Raw genomic sequence first — 21,982 nt, 5'->3', positions numbered from 1 at the left:
ACACTGTCTACTCCCATTCTGTAATTATTTCAACATGACGGGAGCTAATCATGATTATGGTGGACATGCCAAGGTCATGTGACATGACCAGGGCTAGCTCACTCCGGGTGTCCTGACTTGGGGTCCCCAGGTACCCGGATGTTGTCCAGTTTGGGGAGGAGATAAGGCATGATGCCAGCTTCCTAGTGGTGCCTGGGAGAGGGTCACAGGGCTGCCCTGGACCAGTCGTGTTGATCACCGATGGCACACGGCTCGCATTCCCTCTCTCCCGACCTCAGGTCCCCGGGGAGGTGAGCCCCGTGTGCCTGGAAGGACACTTTTAATAGCTGGCCCTGAGCCTGCCCTCCTAAACCATCCATGCGAACACTCTGTTTCTACAGAGCAGAGACCCGAATCGCAGAACCCCCTCAGCGTGCAGATGGCAGGTGGACAGGACCTGTAGTCTCAAGAGGCCTTCCGTGGGGCTAGCTCCGAGTGGTGCTTCGCACACCTGGGAGACCTCAGGAGGAGGTGTGGCCACCCCAGTTTTACAGGTGAGAAAAGCAAGGCCCAGAGAGGGAAACCTGACTAGACTCAGCTTCGTTCCTCCCCCTACAGGTCTGAAGATGCTACCGTTGCGCCCGTTTTCCAGAGGGGAACACAGAGGCTCTGGCTCTCCAGTGTCTTGCCCTCAGGCATACTTTGTGTGTAAACAGCAAAATTGGAATTAGAACTGACATCTGAGTGACTCCAAAATCCAGCTCTCTCTCTCTCCTTGCTGGTGTCAAGAGAGAAGCCACCCCTGGCAGACATTCCTCCCCCTCTGCCTGCCTGGCTGTGTTTGTAAGGGAGGCCCCTTGCCAGTTCCCACCTGGGCGAGCCTTTCCTGGCAGTTTCAAAGCAAACATGGTGGGCATCAGTTTGTTGATTTTCTTCGTGTGGGGCCTAAGGAGGAGGCACCCACAGACTCCTGTACCCTCTGACATGTGACAGAATTCTAGGACTCCCAAGGCCTAGCTGCCCCTAGAGCCCTGCCCTGCTGGCTCTAGGTGAACGTACATTTGGGCCTGAAAACCAAAAAAAAAACCTTGTCTTCGAAAGGCGTGTGTCTGCCCCTGGAAACCTCAGTTTCCTCATTTGAGAAATGGGTACAAAGAACCCTGTTGTCTCTGCTCTTCCATCCCGTGGGGACTTAAGATGAATGTGTTCTCTGCCTGGCAGTTAATCTAGGAAAGAGAGTGAGCTAAGGGATAGAGGAGGATTCTCAGAGCTGGGGACAGTTGGGGACACAGCAGGCAGGAGCCAGGCTGAGGGGAGAGCACTACTTAGCTCTGACATCAATTTAAATCTGGGAGCCTCCGTTACGAACCCGGAAGACGGGTAATGACAATGTTGGAGAAGCTGTGGGAACCGCCACCCTGTACACTAGGGTCCCGTGTCTCCTCAGAACACCTATTGGTCAAGGGAGCACTTGTAGGCAATCTGGGCGCTGTCTCGTGTCTTAGTCTCTAGCCGTGTCATAGATTAGGAGACTGAGGCTGGGACGTGCTGATTGGTTCAGTGTCACACTGGCTGTGTGGAGCCCAGCTGTGACACCGGGTCAGATGGGTCAGTATCCAGGCTTAGGGCTGATTCCCAGACTTTCTCATGCAGCTAATGTCTGTCCAGGGTAGCTGGGCTGGAGGCAGACCCATGTCTCCCTGTTCCTGAAAGAGGCCCCTGTTGTGGCTCCTGCCTGGGGCTGGCGTCCGACCACATCTGGGAGTGGCCATCTCGGCCCCTGTCATTACAACGGTGGCTTTGAAGCAACTGGCAACAGTGCTGTTTGCCCACGTGGGAGGGGGCTTCCTGAAATCTCTACCACTGGCCAGGCTCTGCCTGACCCCCCTAAGTCCCCAGCATGCTGACTGCCCCCCCTTACTCCCCAGCAGGCCGAGCAGTACAAACAGATCTGAGTCCAGCATGGCAGATCCTGGTGATGGCCTCCGTACAGCTCCTGGGGAGGTGGCTGAGCCCCCTGGAGATGAGAGTGGTACCTCTGCTGGGGAAGCCTTCCCCCTCTCTTCTCTGGCCAATCTGTTTGAGGGGGAGGAAGGTTCTTCTTCTCTTTCACCGGCGGATGCTAGCCGCCCTGCTGGCCCCGGGGATGGACGTCCAAACCTGCGTATGAAGTTCCAGGGAGCTTTCCGCAAGGGGGTTCCCAACCCCATTGACCTGCTGGAGTCCACCCTGTATGAGTCCTCAGTAGTGCCTGGGCCCAAGAAAGCGCCCATGGATTCCTTGTTCGACTACGGCACCTACCGTCACCACCCCAGTGACAACAAGAGATGGAGGAGGAAGGTCGTGGAGTGAGTATTCTTGGCTGTCTGGTTGGCAGTCTCTTATATTGAGTCAATCACACATCCACCCACCTATCCATCCTCCCACCCACCCATCCATCCATCCACCCATCCATCCATCCATCTACCAACCGATTCATCCATTATCCAGCCACCCAGCCACTCATCCAGCCACCCAGCCACCCGTCTGTTCACCCACTCACTCATCTATCCATCCATCCATCTGTCCATCCATCCATCTGTTACACTCATCCATCCATCCATCCATCCATCCGTCCGTCCATCCATCCATCTGTCCATCCATCCATCTTTCCATCCATCCGTCCGTCCATCCATCCATCTGTCCATCTGTCCATTCATCCATCTGTCCATCTGTCCACTCATCCATCCATCCATCCATCCATCCATCTGTCCATCCATCTATCCATCCGTCTGTCCGTCCATCTATCCATCCGTCCGTCCATCCATCCCTCACTCATGCATCCACCCACCACATCTCTATCATCCATCCATCCATCCATCTGTCCATCCATCCACCCACTTGTCCATCCATCATCTGTTTATCATCATCCCTCTATCCATCCGTCCGTCCGTCCATCCTTCCCCATTCGTCTGTTTGATTACCTGCCTGTCTCTTTGTCTACCCACCCTCCAACCATCCCTTAGTACACCTACCATCTATCTTTCTACCTCTTGTCTGTCACACAGCCAGCCAGCCATCCCCCGACTCATCCATCTACCCCTTCTTCATCTACCCATTACCGACTATCCACCATCTCTCCATCCATCTACCCAAACATATATCTACTCCTTTATATAGTTACCCATCTGTCTACACACACACACAACACACACACATACCACAGACATATATACAACACATACAGACACACAAACACACACATATACATACACCACACACACACACACACAAGTACACACACAACACACATAGACACACATACACACACCACACACACACACACACATACCACAGACATACATACAACACATACAGACACACAAACACACCACAGACACACACAAACACACACACATACATACACCACACACACAAGTACACACACACCACACATAGACACACACACACACCACACACACCACAAACAGACAGACACACACACACAAGGACACACACAAGGACACACACAACACACATAGACACATATACACACACACCACAAACAGACAGACAGACACACAGACACACACTCACACATAGACACACATACATACACACACACCACAGACAGACAGACACACACACACACTCCCAGCTGTCCTGGAACGCGCTCTGTAGACCAGGCTGACTTTGAACTCACAGAGGCCCTTCCTTCCTCTGTTTCCCAAGTGCTGGGACTAAAGGCCTGGGCCACTATCCCCTGGCCTCAGTCACCTTTCCATCCAGCAGCCCATTTTCCACTTGTCCGTCTGTCTGTCCTCCGCACAGCCAGGGTGCACTTGTCCATCATCATCCACGTAGATATCCACGTTTCCATCCACACATCCAGTATTTCCTTCCGAATCATCCCAACACCCCTCCTTCCATGTGTTCAGTCTGCTCCTCCAGAACATGCCCGTCTACATGGCTCCCCGCTTGTCTGTCCCTCTTGTCTCCAGCCTGTCCCGTTGTCCATCTGCACAGCCAACTTCCCTCTCATCTGCAATTTACTTCTCAAAATGTCTGGATAACCTCCAGACATTCATGGCGACTGTTTGGAAATCGTGCATTACATCTGTCTGCCTGTCTGTCTGTCTCTGTCTGTCTCTGTCTGTCTGTCTCTATCTCTCTCTCTGTATCTCTCTTTGTGTGTGTTACTGTCTGTCTATCTGTCTGCCCCCCCCCCTCTCTCTCTCTTTCTCCTGTTTGAGACATGTCTTGGTCCTGCTTGAGACTGGCCTTAGCTTGGGATCCTCTTGTCTCACAGCGTCCCGAGTGCTGGGGTCATAGTGTTTGGCACCACACCGTACTCATCCACGCTTGCTGGCTGCCTGCTTCCTTCCCCTCCTCCTCTGTTCTTGGTTCTAGCCTCAGGTTCATCCACCCAGCTCCATTTTCCTGGCTACAGATCATCCACTCATTCATTTCCTGGCTGGAAGCCTCAGGTGTTAACCCTTTCTTTCCCGTGAAGGAGATCTGGCTGGAAGGTAGAGGTGTGGAGAGAATCCCCCATGGGTGGCGGTCTAGTCTCCTCAGGATACAGTCTCCACCAGCCCAGTTGCAGACAGGAGCCTTCAGTTCCAGACACCATGATCTGGGCCTGTCTTCTCCATGGTCTCTGCTAAGCAGAGTGTCACAGTATGATGTCTGTCATGTGTGAGAGCCCTCTTTCTCTGACCTCTGGCAGTAAACACTTTACAGACACTTTCCCGGGCTCCTCCTGCAGTGAGCTGCCTCTGATCTGGTTGAATAGTTGGTTGTAGTCTTCCTAGGTCCCTTCTGCTGTCTGTCATATGTCTTGAAATAATTCAGATTTGGACATCAGCCCTTTTCCTTCCTAAAAACCCCTCAGGGCCTTCCACATGCATCCTAGAGTACCACCCTGAAGTCTGGGGATGCCTGGAGCTGTGGCGTCTTGTAGGCCCTTGCTGACCAAAGACTTCCAGTCAGAGGGCAGCTGTCCCCGGGCATGCACAGCCAGGAGCTGGCTCTTTTTTTTTTTGTTGTTTTTGTTTTTGTTTTTGGAGACAGGGTTTCTGTGTATAGCCCTGGCTGTCCTGGAACTCACTCTGTAGACCAGGCTGGCCTCAAACTCAGAAATCCACCTGCCTCTGCCTCCCAAGTGCTGGGATTAAAGGCGTGCGCCACCACCGCCCAGCCGGGAGCTGGCTTTTTAGTGTCCATGGGCTCATTGGTATGTCTTGACTGCTACAGTGAACAGCCCCCTGGAGGTGGAGTTGATTGGTCCCAAGGATCCTGCAGTGAGCCAGGCCAGGTTCAGTTCCTAACTCAGAAGCACCTTTGGTTTTGGGGTGGGTGAGACAATGACAGGCTAGGAACTGTGATTCTGGATGGGGAGGTGCCAGTGCTGGACAGGGAATAGGGGACAGGAGAGGTGGCTCTGGAAGACTTCTCGGGAAGGTGTTATCCAGGCAGGGCAACCACATGGTTGGGGGCCATCCCAGGCCAGGGGGAGATGCATGAGCAAGAGTGTGACACATCAGGACCAAGGGGGTGTAGTCCACCATGTTAGGGACTTTGTCCAGTCACTGTTCAGATGGGGAAACTGAGGCTCAGAGCAACAGAGAACCCCAGTGTAACTCCCTCGAGCCTTTCTGAGGTTTCACCCTAGCCTGGTCCCTGGAGAAATTCAAGAAAACTTGGAGAACCAGGGCAAAGTTTGAGGCCCCAAGGATTTCTAGTGGTATCCAGTGGTATCAGGTGGGAACCGAGTTCCTCTATACAGAGGGTCAGAGGGTCAGGAATGCTGGTTAGAGAATGTTCCGCTCTTGCTCTGTGGAGTACTCCACGGCCAGCATCCCCTTTCCCATAAGCCCTTTGGGTCCTGAGCAGAGGGAGGAAGGAGACTGCCTGTCCAAGGCCTTCCGGTTCATGCCAATTGTATTTGCTCTCTCTGTTCCTTTTTCTCCCTCCTGGTCCTCTGCTTCCCCCGTCTCCTCTCTGTCTCTCTTAGTCACGTAAGTTCTGATGTATCCCGTCTGTGCAGGCCTGGGCTGGATAGCAGCATGGCAGAGAGAGGATCTCCGTCCTCGTGGTGTCCGGGCTAGCTCTTTCCCTCTGGTGCCCAATTAAAGTTTGCTGAATGACTATACAACCGTCTCTCTTTTGCCTTCCTCAGCCCTCTCTGCGTCCTGTCATGCTTCTACCTTGCTCTGTGGCTCAGTACTCCTCCCACGCACACACAGGATTCAGACATGTGGTTCTCAGGAACAATGACAACTTTGGCTAATATGTATCTCATGTTTACTGTGTAGTGGGCTCTGGGCTAATTCCCAGCTTTTATGGCCTCCTCTGCCCTAAACATTGTTGGATGATGAAATTAATAAGCAATTGAGAAAGTGAATGCTTCTCTTAGGTCTGGCTTTTCTGCGTCAGACAGTGCTCAGGAAGGGCCAGACGGTCAGCTCAGGTGGTAAAGTCCTGGCCCAGCATGCTCCAGGCCCTGGCTTCGGTTCCCATCCTTGCAAAAGCCAGGCATAGTGAGTGGCACACGCTGACATCCCAACACTCAAGAGGCCAAGATGGGAGATTCGAGATCAGTTTGGGCTTCGTGTCCTGTACGAAGCCAGTCTAGGCAACACAAGATCCTGTCTCTCACACACAAAGGTGTTCCGTGTTCAGTAAATGTCAGATGAATAGATGGGGAAGATGGGTGGGCAGGTGAGAGGGATGAGGGTGGTGGCGGTGAGGTAGAAGGATGAACAGAAGACCATAAAGATGGATGGATGGATGGATGGATGGATGGATGGATGGACGGATGGACAAAGGAGTGAGTGGGTGGGTATATGGATAGAGGGGTGGATGGGTGAGATGGATGGATGGGTGGATGGATGGATAGGTAGATGGACGGATGGACAGATGGACGGATGGACAGATGGACAGGTGGATAGATAAGCGAGTGGATGGGTAGATGTATGTATGTATGTATGGATGGATGGATGAATGGACGGACAGATGGACAGATAGATGGATGGATGGATGGATGAATGAATGGATGGATGGACACATGGATGGATGGATGGATGGATGGATGGACAGATGGATGGATGGACAGATGGACAGATGGATGGATGGACAGATGGACAGATGGATGGATGAGTGGATGGGTAGATGAGTGGATGGATAGATGGATGGATGGATGGATGGATGGATGGATGGATGGATGGATGAGTGGGTGGATGGGTGGATGGATGAGTGAGTGAGCCGTTAAATGGAGGGAGGAGAGATGGGTGGGCTGGAGGATGAGCAGGCTTGTATGCTTTCCTTCTCTTTTTCTGCCAAACACACAGTAGGCTAGCTTATCCCTTTCTGAGCTTTAGCATTCCATAGTAGTCTTTAGTTTGGTCCCCCAGGTTTCATTTCCCCCAACCTCTGCCTCCCTTAAGTCAGGGAGGGCAGGGCAGGCAGAGGCTAAGCTCCTGGTGTCCTTCTTTATTCCCTCTAGGAAGCAGCCACAGAGCCCCAAAGCTCCTGCACCCCAGCCACCCCCCATCCTCAAAGTCTTCAACCGGCCCATCCTCTTTGACATTGTGTCCCGGGGCTCCACCGCTGACCTGGATGGACTACTCTCCTTCTTGTTGACCCACAAGAAGCGTCTGACTGATGAGGAGTTCCGGGGTGAGCCTCCCTGGTGGGCAGGGGGAGGGGTCTGCCCTGCTTGGGTAATACTCCTTCCTCCCTGTTTGCATATCTCTTTGGGCCAAACACACTAGAAGAAGTTGGGTGGAGTCTGGTCTCCTGCATCCTTTACATTCTGGAATGTCTCCGGGTCTTGACTTCCTACAGAATTCATTCACGAAGTAGCTAACCGAAGTTTAGCCAAGGGGGCTCTGACGCACTTCTACACTTGACATTGGTGGTGTGTCTTCCCCATGACACGACAGACTGTGTGCCCTGGAGTGGTCTAAACCCAGGCAGTTGGAATCTCTTGTTCCCCATGGGTAGCAGGGCAGTGGGTTGCGGTAGTTGAAAGGTGGCAGGGTGGTAGTTGGGATTCCTATTTGCACCTCTAGAGATCACGAGCCCCTCCCCCCCCCACCCGACTCAGCACCACCCACAGCATTGCCTTCCTTTGCCTTTTTCACCCTCAGAACCCTCTGTGGACTCCCGATCTCTGTGAGCTGCCCTGGTCTCACCTGTACCCAGTCATGTCATGTAGCCTGTGAACCCTTTTCTCCAAGCTAGCTGCCACCACGTGCCAGCACCAGGTCAGAGGTGACTGGCCAGAGGACCCCACAAGTCATTGCTAATAGACCCATGTATAGTCCCTGCTTTCACAGCAGTGGTCATCTTTTAAAGTCTGGCCTGGTTGGACTTCCGATGCCAACAAAGCTTTCGTGCCTCCCTTGCTAAAAACTGTCTATAGTCTTGAGTTGGATTTTTTTTCATGGTTCACAGTCTACAACAGGGACCCCCAAATTGTACAACCTTCGGGCTCCACAAAGCCTGCCTCCTCCCCTGCATGTTTTTCTGGCTGGAAGCTGATGAGCTCATCCGATTTTCAGGGGTATCTGGAATCTCCACCCCATCCCCTCCCAGAAACCCCTCCACACCCCCATGGCGGCATTTCACAACCTCTGTCAATGGGCCATTTAGAGTCCGGGCTCGAGCAGGCGCCATAGCCAGAGCCATGTCGCCACCTGGTGGTCAGCTGAGGAACTGCCTCCTCTTTAGTAGCGGTTCCATAGCCAAAGCACAGAAGCCCGGGACCCTGGACCGGGTTCGCCGTGTTTCAGCTGTGACTTGGAATCACAGAAGGTGCCCGGTGCCTCCTTTAGTGAGTTCTTACTAATTCAGCAAGATGCCACTGGGTACCGATCAAGTGCCAGGCGCTGGGCTGGTGTCCGGAGGGAGGTGGGTGGGTTGCAGCTGAAGATGAGGAATTGATGAACAAGCCAGATAGAGTCCCGGTCTCAAGCGGCTCTCGGTTACCCAGGAGGGACAGACGTGGACCCAGTGACCACGCAAATAAGCACAGAGTTACAAACGGTGAAGGGTATCTAGTCGGGGGACGGGAAACACCCCCTTGCGCCCCTCCTTCGTCCGAGTGAGTTATGTTAGTGTGTGAAAAAGGAGGGAGGGGTGTTTCAGGTTGGATACCTGTGAAGGGACAGTGAATACAAGGACCCCGTGGCCTTCAGTGACCTCTGAGGTGACTGTGGCAACAGCTGTATGCAGAGTGGACCACAGAAGCTGGGCAAACCGGGGGGCTATCTTGGGCTTGTGAGAGACAGTGCCTGATTCAGGGTGATGGTGGCAGAGATGACAGACAGCCAAGGGGGGGAGTACCAGAAAAATGGGTAAAACAGATGCTCTGGGGCAGGCGTGGGCCGGGGGTGGGGGACGCTGAGGATTCAGGGTGGATGGGGCTCCGGGGCTGGGAGGGGAATTGTGTTGCCGTGGAGAGCTGGTAGTTGCTGGTGATACTGATAAAATGTAGAGTTGATACCACCCCGTGCTGGAGATTGGGGGTGCATCTGCACCGCCCTCAAGGGCTCTGGCTGGCATTCAGGGCAGCCTCCACCTGGTGCCCGTGGGAAGCTATACCCATTGATGGATTCCATGAACAGATGGCTGGGGTTAGCCTGGGCCAGCTACCCAGGAGATGGGAGAAAGGCTGGGGGTCAGGCTAGACATTTCCCAGGCTTCAAGCCCTCCCTACATCTGGGGAGATGGCCTTACATTCCCTACCACAGGATGTTAAGAGCAGCATTGACAGTTAAGGGGGGGCTAGTCGATGCCCGGGGTCCTGCCAGTCACAGTACTGGTTGATTCATCGATGTCCCCTTGATTGCCGTTGAACGAGAGATAATGCCAAGACTCCAACCCCGAGGGCCAGCCGGCAAAGCTCGCCCTCACCCCATGCCTATGGCTCTCCTGGATCTGTTGCCCAGGCCTGGTTGGTGGTGCTGGTGGGAGCTTGCTTTTTACTGATTCTTTGGAGACCGAATCTAGTTCCTGTAGCCAAACACATCGTAGCGAGGGAAAGGAACTTTGAAGAGGGTGTCGGGGAGCATTGGGGAGAGGTGACGGACACCCGGCAGACTCAGACTTTGAAAGATGTTGGACAGTAACGGAAAACGTTTAAGCTTATGTGCCTGTGGGACTCTCAGACACACCGCCCCCCTTAAGATGTCTCACCTTCTTTATAATCAGTCCTGGCTCTAGGGAGCATCGTGGCCAGCCCTTCCCTCCGCTCTAGTGATGCTGTAAACACTTCATGGGTCAGGCTTCTGTGTTCCCGTGGGTGGACATGTGATGTCTGGCGTGTCTCGCTTTTAGAGCTTGTAAAGGCCCTCGTAAGCTCAGTGGTGTAAAGTGCCCACTGCGTGACCACGAGGACCTGGGTTCAGATCCCAGCATCCGTGGAAAAAGCCATGGAAGGTGTCACATGTCTGGGATCCCAGTTCTTGAGGAGGTAGGAACAGGCAGATAGACCCCCAGAGCCTGCCTGAGCCGGTGAGCTGCAGGTTCCATGAGAGACCCTGTCTGGAAAGTAAGGTGGGCAGGGATGAGACAGACACCTGGTGCTGACTGGAGGCCTCCATGCAGACATGTGTATACATATGTGTATACATAGGAAGCACAGAGCGAGGGAGATAGGGCTCTGACGGGTCCTGCAGTTAAGACATGTGATATGAGCCGGGCGGTGGTGGCGCACACTTTTGATCCCAGCACTCGGGAGGCAGAGGCAGGCGGATTTCTGAGTTCAAGGCCAGCCTGGTCTACAGAGTGAGTTCCAGGACAGCCAGGACTACACAGAGAAACCCTGTCTCGAAATAAACCACAACAAAAATCAACAAGATGTATAGTTGACTTTATTTTTTTAACACACAGGTACACTCGCGCGCGCGCGCGCACACACACACACGTACACCCCACATCTCTCTGTATCCCAGTCTGGTTGGCGTTTAGCGCTCTTTTCCCATCTACTCAGATTTCCAGGCCCTTTAAAAATTCCCTCTACGAGCTGGGGCGATGGCTCAGTGGTTAGAGCGCTGGTTGGCCTTACAGAAGACCTGAACTCGGTTCCCAGCACCCATGTGGTGGCTCACAGCCATGAGTAACTTCAGTTTCAGGGGATCTAATCCCTGCACAGGACCTCCATGGGCACTGCCTATACATAGTGTGTAGATATCCATGCAGGCCACACGCCCATACGCATAGATAAAATAAAAAAATTAAACTTCCCTCAAGTGCAGGGTGGCACAACCCTGTAATCCCAGCACTCTGGGAGCCAAAGCAAGAAGACTGAGAGTTCAAGACCAGCCTGGGCTCCGTAACGAGACCCTGTGTCAGAGAGAAATCTCCCCCAACTATGATGTCAAGGCATATCTATTGCCGGACACCGTGAGAGACCCAGGGAGCTGTGTCCCCACCAGGCAGGCAGAAGCCATCTCAGACAGGTGTGGCAGTCCAGCCTGGGCTCCTGTCCCAAATTCACAGCCAGGTTCTGAACCCTGTCTCTTCCTGCCCCTGTCTCTCAGAGCCATCCACGGGGAAGACCTGCTTGCCCAAGGCCCTGCTGAATCTAAACAACGGCCACAACGACACCATCCCAGTGTTGCTGGACATTGCGGAACGCACCGGTAACATGCGTGAATTCATCAACTCGCCCTTCAGGGACATCTACTACCGAGGTAGGTCTGGCCTCAAAGTGCTGTCGCACCATTACTGAATGGGCGGGTGAATGAATGAATGAATGAATGGTGGTACAACAGCTATTTCTCGCACTCTGCTAGTCTGAATTTTTTTTTTTTGGTCTTTTTTATTTTTTTATTTTTTCGAGACAGGGTTTCTCTGTGTAGCCCTGGCTGTCCTGGAACTCACTCTGTAGACCAGGCTGGCCTCGAACTCAGAAATCCGCCTGCTTCTGCCTCCCAAGTGCTGGGATTAAAGGCGTGCACCCACCGCCCGGCTAGTCTGAATTTCAGAATGAGAGATTCCAAGCTTTTGTGGTACAACACCCATTGCTGTCTGGTACCCGTGAGCTAGAAAACTGAAGTCTAGAAACTTTGTGGTTGGACCCTTAGGCCACTCGAGGCTCTGCAGGGCATGGGGTTGAGCCTCCAATTCTGTGTCGTGTGCGCCAGCTCTGTGCTCTCCACTTCTGAGAGCCTACTAACCAATCCTAAGGCTGCAAAATGCCAACATTCGGAGTCTGTGAAGTTCATGGATGTGTCGGGGTGATTTGGCCAGGGCATCTAGTTACCACTCTGGTCTCCAAGGGTTGATTTGGCTGACTCAGTTGGCTGGGTGGGGGGTCCCCTACATGGTCATGGGCATCGTTCCCAGGCTGTGTGCTCAAATCAGTGGCCCGCAAGAAGCTTGGCGTTCCTCCTAGACTCTTAAGCGTCCTCAAAGCCTACACAGCATACAGCGAGCAGCCAAAAAGTCTGAGGCCAGGAGGCCACTGTGCCCTCCAGGGTTAAAGTGTGTGTGTCTGAGTTCTTGCCCTTGGAACCTACAAGCCATTCATCCTGTGAGCTTAAAAGTCCAGTCTTGAATACAGCAGGCTCTGGCTGTTATGCACCCCAAATCCCATGTCAAGCCTACTCACTGCCTTCCAGTGATTGCGGGATAAGGCTTGGCTTTGAGGTCCCTAGGCTGCTTTCCACATCTGGTGGCAGACTCTGGACCCCTCAGCAAGCCTGGCTATCATCTTCCCCAGGCCAGACGTCCCTGCACATTGCTATTGAACGACGCTGCAAACACTATGTAGAGCTTCTGGTGGCCCAGGGAGCCGACGTGCATGCCCAGGCCCGAGGGCGCTTCTTCCAGCCCAAGGATGAGGGTGGCTACTTCTACTTCGGTGAGTAGCGGGGCGGCTGAGGGTAGAGATAAGGGAGAGGCGGTGTCTGCAGCCCTGGTGGCTCCCACACACTCAGAGCTGGGCTGCCACAGGCGTGGATCCCCCAGGTTCCCACTCCCTGAGGCCGTGCTTCAGAGCCTGAAGGAAGAGCCTGAAGGAAGTTCAGAAGGGACCTGAGTTCAAATCCTCATCTTTGCTCCATCCTGGTTATGTGACTGACTACGTGAACCTCGGTTTCCCCATCTGTAGCTGGAGATCGGGAGAACTCTGGGGGCTGATATGGGGTGTCAGCACCTAGCACCCTACTATGCAAGTCTCCTTTGGTTCAACTAACACTGTCTAAGGGCTGGGATCTCACAGTTCAGACTGCCAACAGGTTGCCATAATTGGACCAATAAAATATTCTAAACGTCACCCTGCTAACACCCGTACTTGACATAGAACTCGGGGCCAAAGTCCCACAGGGTCCTACCACCAGGTCTCCAGACTCACAGCTTTCTGGTTGCATGGGCCATGTCCCTAAATAACCATCCCCTGTCTCTCCAGCAGTCAGCATGAGAAGCCCCAGACCCCGTCCAAAGTTACGTGGAGTGGGTGGTGGCATCTGTCCCCATCCCTAACACAACCGGCAAAGTCCCTCCTTGGTCCCCTGTGTTGACCCTCAGTTCCTCTGTCCCCAGGGGAGCTGCCCCTGTCCCTGGCGGCTTGCACCAACCAGCCGCACATCGTCAACTACCTGACAGAGAACCCTCACAAGAAAGCTGACATGAGGCGACAGGACTCCAGAGGCAACACGGTGCTGCACGCGCTGGTGGCCATCGCCGACAACACCCGAGAGAACACCAAGTTTGTCACCAAGATGTATGACCTGTTGCTTCTCAAGTGTTCCCGCCTCTTCCCGGACAGCAACCTGGAGACCGTCCTCAACAATGATGGCCTTTCACCCCTCATGATGGCTGCCAAGACGGGCAAGATAGGGGTGAGTGGACCCAGCTTGCCCTGGAGTGCCCGCTACGTTCATTCCCCACCCTCACTCCGCTAATCCGTCTCTGCAGGCCCTCGCTAGGGAGAAAGCATCGTAGCTCCAGAACTTTCTAGAGCTCCCTAGCCCCCAGCCAGGTTCCTCAGATTTATCTAGAAACACATATGTCATCCTCACTGCTTGACCATCAGTCAGGATGAGTCACTGAGGTAAACTGAGTCACAGGGCCCCTCACCAGCTGACTTCCAGCAGCTTGGTCTGCTTCTCCTGGGCTCTCTCAGCACAGGGGAGAACTCTTTTTTTTTTTTTTTTTTTTTTTTTTTTTTGAGACAGGGTTTCTCTGTATAGTCCTGGCTGTCCTGGAACTCACTCTGTAGACCAGGCTGGCCTCGAACTCAGAAATCTGCCTGCCTCTGCCTCCCAAGTGCTGGGATTAAAGGCGTGCGCCACCACCGACGGGAGAACTCCTAATCCCAGCCCTGGATACTGTGGGGTTGTTCTTTACTGTCTTGTGTGTTGTGGGACACCCTGGCTTGGACCCACTAGATGCCAGTAGTACCCCGTGACATGCACTGTGACAATCAAATGTCTCTACAGACATTGCTGGGCTGTCGCTTGGGAGGCACCATTGCCCTGAGAGCCAGGCCAGAGTAGCCTGCCTGTGTTAGGAAGCTGGCTATGGTTTTTGGTGCTTCCCAGCAGGGTAGGTGGGGCCTCAGGCCTCGCCCCTTTGTGCCTCAGTTTCCTTGTTGCTGTGACCATTTAAGGAGGGGAGACACGTACGGCTCTTAATGAAGAGGTGAGGGTGTGATGGAGGCTCACAGGAAGCAGTGTAGGACTGGACACAGTACAGCAGAACCCCAGCTCAGTGATCAGCCTGTGACCCCAGTGACTTGGAAGGCTGAGGCAGGAGGATTGAAAGTTCATGACAGGCTGTGGAGACAGAGCAAGTTCAAGGCCAGTTTGGGTAATTAGTGGACGGGTCTCAGAATAAAAAAGGAAGACGGGAATGACTCAGTGGTAGAAGTTGAGGCCCTGGGTTCTACCGCAGCACTGAAAGCCTGTCTGTCTGTCTGTCTGTCTGTCTGTCATCTATCTATACATATGTCAGGCATCTATTCTAATCTTTCTATCATGTCTATCATTTATGTCTATGGATCATGCCTTCTGTGTATTTATCTGTCTGTCTGTCACCTGTCAGTCAACCACATGTGTTCTACCGAGAGCACCTAGCTGTCTGTGAGCAAACGTCCCCTCTGCAGGTCTTTCAGCACATCATCCGGCGGGAGGTGACAGATGAGGACACACGGCACCTGTCTCGCAAGTTCAAGGACTGGGCCTACGGGCCTGTGTATTCTTCTCTCTATGACCTCTCCTCCCTGGACACATGCGGAGAGGAAGTGTCCGTGCTGGAGATTCTGGTGTACAACAGCAAGATCGAGGTGGGTACCGGGGGGGGGGGGGGGGGGGGGGGGGGGCGGGGGGGGGCTGGCTGTGGCTGAGTCAGGCCAGGACCACAGGCTGGGAGCTCTGTGACCCAGAGCATGTGATCAGTGTCAACTAAGCATCCAGGACAGTCTCCAGCAGGGTGGGCTTGGGGACAGGTTGTGGGGATTCTGGCTCTGTCATTATATTTACTGTGTGACCCAGGGTGAATGGCATAGCCTCTCTGGGTCAGCTTTTTCATTTGTAATATGTGTAGAGGATGATGTTTCTCCCCTGGGGTTGTTGGGGAACCAGGTGAGTCAGTTTTAGAAAACCCTGGTATGGAAACAATTCTGTCGGCTGTGGTCACACGCGATTGTAAATCAGATTTCTGAAAGCCCTGTTCATTTGCATCAGGAGATGCTCTCCCTGTGCCTAGGCGCCGAGTGTAAGTAAATGTTCAGGTGTTTAGCAGGTCATTCTTCTGTTGTCGGTCCCTTAACCTTTGTGGGGACTTCTAGCCATTAGATGGACAGCACTCTGGACATGTGGGGCTAGGTGTGGGCAGCCTGCCTCCCAGCCCTGCCTGTGGCTCCTGGCTCTGGGATCGAGTACTTTCCTTCCCTCATCCCTCTGAGATGAGAATCCATTGTCAGGTTTGCAGGTGTAGCATCTCTGATGCAAACCGATCCACCGCTAGGGCCTACCAGGAGAGCTGTGTAGAACACGATTGTGCAGCGCTCAATTATTGATGTCTGCCTGTGTGAAGAACTGGACAGTTGTGGTACACCAGTCATGTATTGTTGAGCTGAATATCCCAAACCTGTTCCTTGATTAGACGTTGTGAATATGGAACCAAGATTTATACTTTCAGCTTGACCAGAATTGGGGAACATGAGAAGGGGGGGATTTTTTTTTATTTGTTTGTTTGTTGTTGTTTTTGTGGTGCTGTTGTTGTTTTTGTGGTGCTGTGGATCCAAGCCTGTGTCTTGTTCTCGCTATGCAGGCGCTCTCCGCTGTGCAATATCCCCAGCCCCTAGGGTTTTGTTTTGAGACAAGATCTCACTGTGTAGCCCTGGCTGGTCTGGAACTCTCTCTGTCAACCAGACTGATCTCAAACTCACAGAGATCCACCTGCCTCTGCCTCCTGAGTGCTGGGATTAAAGAAGTGAGCCACCATGCCTGGTGTCTCCCCACCCTCTGTTTAAAAATCGACAGCTTTCGTTTCACTTTATGTGTGTGGGCGTTTCGTCTGCAGATATGAATGCACTGGTGGCTGGAGAGGCCAGAAGGGCGCTTCAGATCTCCTGGAACAGGAGTTATAGATCGTTGAGAGCTGTCATGTGGGTGCTGGGAGGTGAATCTGGGTTCTCTGTAAGAGCATCCAGTGCTCTTAACTACTGAGCCATCTCTCTAGCCCATTAAAAAAAATGTTTATTATGAATGTTTGCCTGCATGTGTGTGTGCAGTACCGAGGGAGGCCAGAAGAGGGCATTGGATCCCCTGGTTCTGGAGTTCAAGATGGTTGTGAGCCACTTTGTGGATACTGGAACCACTTCAGGTTCCCTGCTGGGCAGCCAGTGTGCCCAGTGCTCCCAGTGCTCCCAGTGCTCCCAACAGCTGAGCTTGCTCTTCAGTCCTGCAGCCTTGATTTTTTTTAAAGTCTTTTGCTGTGTAGTTCATGAACTTGTGATCCCCCTGCCTCAGTCTCCCAAGTGCTATGATTACGGGTGGGTGACACCAAGCCCAGCTACACTAGACGTTCTTATTGCATGTGTGTGTGTGTAAACACGTGTGCCACAGTGTGCGTATGGAGGCTAGATGGTAACTTTGTGCGGTCTCTTCTCTCCTTCCACCTTTATATGGGTTTCAAGGACTGAACTCAGGTCCCTAGGGTTCCCCAGCAAGCACCTCTACCAGCTGAGAGCCATCTTGGTAGCCCAGAGCAGGTGTATTTTAAGGAATTTTCTGGTTCTGTGGTACTGTTGAATAGGAACGAAGGGTTAGTTGACGTGGAATTGTGCAGAGCCTCGAGCGCTGAGACCACTGAACTTCCTGGGGAATCCTTGAGCGTGGCCAGAGAATGGCTTAGGAGGCGGGGCCTCGCTGGAGAATGACTTAGGAGGCGGGGCCTCGCTGGAGAATGACTTAGGAGGTGGGGCCTCGCTGGAGAATGACTTAGGAGGTGGGGCCACACTGGAGAATGACTTAGGAGGCGGGGCCGTGCTGGAGAATAGCTTAGGAGGCGGGGCCGCGCTGGAGAATAACTTAGGAGGCGAGGCCACACTGGAGAATTACTTAGGAGGCGGGGCCGCATTGGAGAATAACTTAGGAGGCGGGGCCGCACTGGAGAATAACTTAGGAGGCGGGGCCGCGCTGGAGAATAACTTAGGAGGCGGGGCCGCACTGGAGAATGGCTTAGGAGGCGGGGCCGCACTGGAGAATGGCTTAGGAGGCGGGGCCGCGCTGGAGAATGACTTAGGAGGCGGGGCCGCGCTGGAGAATAGCTTAGGAGGCGGAGCCGCACTGGAGAATAACTTAGGAGGCGGGGCCGCGCTGGAGAATGGCTTAGGAGGCGGGGCCGCACTGCTGTGAGCCTGCCTGGATCCCCAGCGTGGGGAAGGTGGTCATGACACCCTGCCTTTCCCAGAACCGCCATGAGATGCTGGCTGTGGAGCCCATTAACGAACTGCTGAGAGACAAGTGGCGTAAGTTTGGGGCTGTGTCCTTCTACATCAACGTGGTCTCCTACCTGTGTGCCATGGTCATCTTCACTCTCACTGCCTACTATCAGCCACTGGAGGGCACGGTGAGTGCTCGCTGGGGAGCCTGGCACAGGGATCAGCCTCTGTGGCGGGGATGGGAGACAGCTTGGGGCTGGGGAGGAAGATACCTCAGCACCCACATGGCTCTGAGCCTGGAGGAGACTCTGGGGGAGACAGGAGAAGAAGCTGCTGAGGACACAGATGTTTGGGGCAGCGGGGAGCTGGTGTTGGGGCAGGGGAGGACCTGCTGCATCCGCTCCTCCCCACAGCCACCTTACCCTTACCGTACCACGGTGGACTACCTGAGGCTGGCTGGTGAGATCATCACGCTCTTCACGGGAGTCCTGTTCTTCTTTACTAGTGTGAGTGCTTGCCCCCAGTGCCACCTGCCTGCCCAGTTCTCGTTTTTCTTTTTTTGGTTTTTCGAGACAGGGTTTCTCTGTGTAGCCCTGGCTGTCCTGGAACTCACTCTGTAGACCAGGCTGGCCTCGAACTCAGAAATCCGCCTGCCTCTGTCTTCCAAGTGCTGAAAAATGCTTCTTATTTTTCTTTTGTTTTTTGTTTTTTTGGTTTTACCTGCCCAGTTCTCCCTCCTCCTCCTTCTCTTCTCCCTCCTCCTCTTTCCCTCTTCCCTCCTCCTCTCCTGCTCCTTCCTCCTCCTGTTACTCTTCCTCCTTCTCCCCCTCTTGCTCTCCCTCCTCCTCTCCCTCTTGCTCTCCCTCCTCCCCCCTCCGCTCCTACTCCAGTCTAGCTTCTACTCTCTGCTCTTCCACACCTGAACCCACGGTCTCTTTTCTCTCCTTCACTCTGCTTCCTTCCCTTCTGTCCTTTCACCATCCTCCCTGAAGTCCTCCTGGTTCCATATTCCTCTGTTTCTTCTCTTCCAGATCAAAGACTTGTTCATGAAGAAGTGCCCTGGAGTGAATTCTCTCTTCGTTGATGGCTCCTTCCAGTTGCTCTAGTGAGTGAAATCTCGGGGCAAACGCTTCTGGGTGAAGATGGTCTTCCAGGTCGTAGGGAGAGTAGATAGAGACACTGTCAAGAATGGATTCATCCAGCTGAGTAGCCATAATCAAACAGCTGGGCCAAGCTTGCTTGCTACAGGGTTGATCCATACCATGGAAGGAATTTTTACCTCTTACACTGGTGACTGAATGCTAGTGTCTGCTTGTGATTAAGATTTGTAATACTGTTTAGTGAGGAGAAGTACAGCCATCGATTATTGATGTCTGCCTAGGTCACAGAATGTGGGAATCAATGCATGTGTGCTACATCTTTTCCAACAATGAAATTTAGCCACAAAGACTCCATAGGACTCAGAATCTTTCATTTCTTTTTTTCTTTCTTTTCTTTTTTACCATTTTCTTTTATTTTAATTATTACTTATTCATGTGTATGTATGTTCAGGAAGAGTCAACGAGGTATCAGATCCACCTGGCGTTAAAGGCAGTTGTAAGCTGCCTGATACAGATACTAGGAATCAAACTCAGGTCCTCTGCAAGAACAGGATGCACTCTTTTTCTTTGTTTTTTTTCGAGACAGGGTTTCTCTGTGTAGCCCTGGCTGTCCTGAAACTCACTCTGTAGACCAGGCTGGCCTCGAACTCAGAAATCTGCCTGCCTCTGCCTCCCAAGTGCCAGTACGCACTCTTAATCAGTGAGCCATCTCTCCAGCCTTCTGAATCTTTCTTAAAAATTCCAGAAGGTGTGGCTTTGGGGTCTAGTAGTGCCTAGGACTCAATGTCTAGAGCCAGGTGGTGGTGGCACATACATTTGATCTCAGCACTCAGGAGGCAGAGGCAGGCAGATCTCTGTGAGTTTGAGGCCAGCCTGGTCTATATTGCAAGTTCCAAGATAGCCAGAGATACATTTATAGAGAGACCCTGTCAAAAAGGAAAAGGAAACCAAGCTGTTTAACTGAACACTGAGATGTCAGGGTCTCCACTGTTCTCCCCTGGGGTCTTGAGGACTGGGACTTCTTGGTGTCCTGAAGGGCTTGAGGACACGTCTCTCTCCTCATCCACTATCTCACCATCCCCTCCCCCCTCTGGCCCTCTCACCCTCTCTGCTACCCTGTAGCTTCATCTACTCTGTGCTGGTGGTTGTCTCCGCGGCGCTCTACCTGGCAGGGATCGAGGCCTACCTGGCCGTGATGGTCTTTGCCCTGGTCCTGGGCTGGATGAACGCCCTTTACTTCACCCGCGGGTTGAAGCTGACGGGGACCTACAGCATCATGATCCAGAAGGTTTGGGCTAGACTCAGCATGCCTGTTCTGTGGTCTGACATGAGGGCATGGCACTGGGGGACCATGGGCCTGCTCCAGCATGGGGGCAGCACTGGTGGAGCTCGGAGAGAAAAGTGGGACGGGGGAGTGGGGAGTTGAGAAAACTTTGTGTGCCCTTCCCCCACAATACCTCTAACTAGCCCCTCTCTGGTGTTAGATCCTCTTCAAAGACCTCTTCCGCTTCCTGCTGGTCTATCTGCTCTTCATGATAGGCTATGCCTCGGGTGAGTCTGGGCCTAGAGTGCTGGTGGTGATAACTAGGGCTATAGGGGAAGGGATATCCATTGCCCTGGGCTGAGGGCAGGGAGTATCCCTGCCTGAGATCCCTATGTGTGGGCCAGGTCCAGTCAAGCTGCATTCCCTGCTCCCAGCAAGACCACAAAGCAAAAGGCCTCCTCACCCTGCTGAGGTCAACATGCTCCTGTTACTCATTTTTTGTGCCCAAAGCAGACATTACTAATGGATCACAGATTTTCTGTTGGATGTAGATCAGGTCTCAGAATCCTCCACACACACTGTTTGAGCATTACAGAGGAGCGGTCGGTCTCAGGTCAGAGAGTCCATGTAAAGCCCTTGTCTCCAAAGGCTACTAAATGCAGGCCAGCAAGATACCTCTGGGTAACAGTGCTTGCTGTCAAGCCTGATGACCTAGTTTCAACCCTGTGACCCACAGAGAGGAAGGAGATACCTGACTCATGAAACTTGTTTTCTTGCCCCCACGTGTGTGCTCACGCACAGAGACACACCCAAATAAACAAATGTAATGAAAACATTATTTTAAGCCAGTAGATGCAGAAATGGAATGTAAGCTACCTCTGTGAAGCCAACTGAAGCTGAAACTTACAGGTTGGGTCGGGTACACTAGGTCACAGGTCAGGGCCCTATGTAACACAAAGCACACATGCTCCTGTTACTCATTTTTGTGCCCAAAGCAGACATTACTAATGGATCACAGAATGATTTTTCTGTTGGATGTAGATGAGGTCTCAGTATCCTCCACACACACTGAGTATCTACTACACAATTAGCCTGCATTGGTGTGTGAGTTGAAAAGTGTTCACCACGCTTTCTAGTTGAAGGCAGTATAGCTTCCCCATCATGCTAAGGTCAGCCTCCCTGCCCGGGTGGCTGGTTGCTGTCATCTGGGCTTAGCAGAAAAAGATAGTGAGAACAGCTTGGAATGTTTACAGGCATGGAGGCCCTTACATCAGGGCCTCTGGGACCAGCAAGACAGAGCAGTCAGCCTTGTGCTTCCTCTCTGGCTTGTGTGGAGGGGAAGGAGGAGCCTGTGTGGAACCAGCAAGGAACAGGCTATGTAAGGGCTTCTGGGGACGAGGGTCTGGCTGTCCTTGTCCAAAGAGCGGTAGGGTGTAGCAGCATCCCTGACTCCACCCGCTGGATGCCGGGACATCCACCTACCTGTCACTTGAAGGTGCCACATGTGCCCTGAGAGAAAATGACAAGGACTGGGTAGCTCTAGACGCCATTCTGAAAAATCCCTAACTCCTCAGAGCGTTTGGGGAGAGAACGGAGGCGCCCTGAGGGTCTGTGTGAGCTTCCTGCTGGTTGATCAGAGACCGGTGCATACATACCCCTCATCCCCATCCAGTGGGGTACCGCCTCTTAGCCTCCCCGCCCCCCTTCCGCAGCCCTGGTCACCCTCCTGAATCCATGCACCAACATGAAGGTCTGTGA

At 53.1% G+C, this 21,982-nt stretch overlaps 1 protein-coding gene across 1 annotated transcript in view; it reads left to right on the top strand.

Moving 5' to 3' along the window:
- Positions 1-386: 386 nt before the first annotated feature.
- The window catches only part of Trpv4 (transient receptor potential cation channel subfamily V member 4), a 28,348-nt gene continuing 6,752 nt past the window's right edge, over positions 387-21,982 (top strand). Inside the window, exons 1-13 of the mRNA XM_028765409.1 lie at positions 387-533; positions 1,908-2,327; positions 7,466-7,638; positions 11,508-11,660; positions 12,692-12,832; positions 13,513-13,811; positions 15,077-15,256; positions 17,890-18,048; positions 18,274-18,366; positions 18,892-18,965; positions 20,083-20,248; positions 20,445-20,511; positions 21,937-21,978. Coding sequence (XP_028621242.1) covers positions 1,942-2,327; positions 7,466-7,638; positions 11,508-11,660; positions 12,692-12,832; positions 13,513-13,811; positions 15,077-15,256; positions 17,890-18,048; positions 18,274-18,366; positions 18,892-18,965; positions 20,083-20,248; positions 20,445-20,511; positions 21,937-21,978 — 1,933 coding nt within the window. The 5' untranslated portion in view covers positions 387-533; positions 1,908-1,941. The remainder of the gene's footprint in view (positions 534-1,907; positions 2,328-7,465; positions 7,639-11,507; positions 11,661-12,691; positions 12,833-13,512; positions 13,812-15,076; positions 15,257-17,889; positions 18,049-18,273; positions 18,367-18,891; positions 18,966-20,082; positions 20,249-20,444; positions 20,512-21,936; positions 21,979-21,982) is intronic.

Source organism: Grammomys surdaster, unplaced genomic scaffold (genome assembly GCF_004785775.1).
Source record: "Grammomys surdaster isolate TR1022 unplaced genomic scaffold, NIH_TR_1.0 164, whole genome shotgun sequence".
In the NCBI taxonomy this organism is placed as follows: domain Eukaryota; kingdom Metazoa; phylum Chordata; class Mammalia; order Rodentia; family Muridae; genus Grammomys; species Grammomys surdaster.
This window is presented reverse-complemented; position numbering and strand designations above follow the sequence as displayed.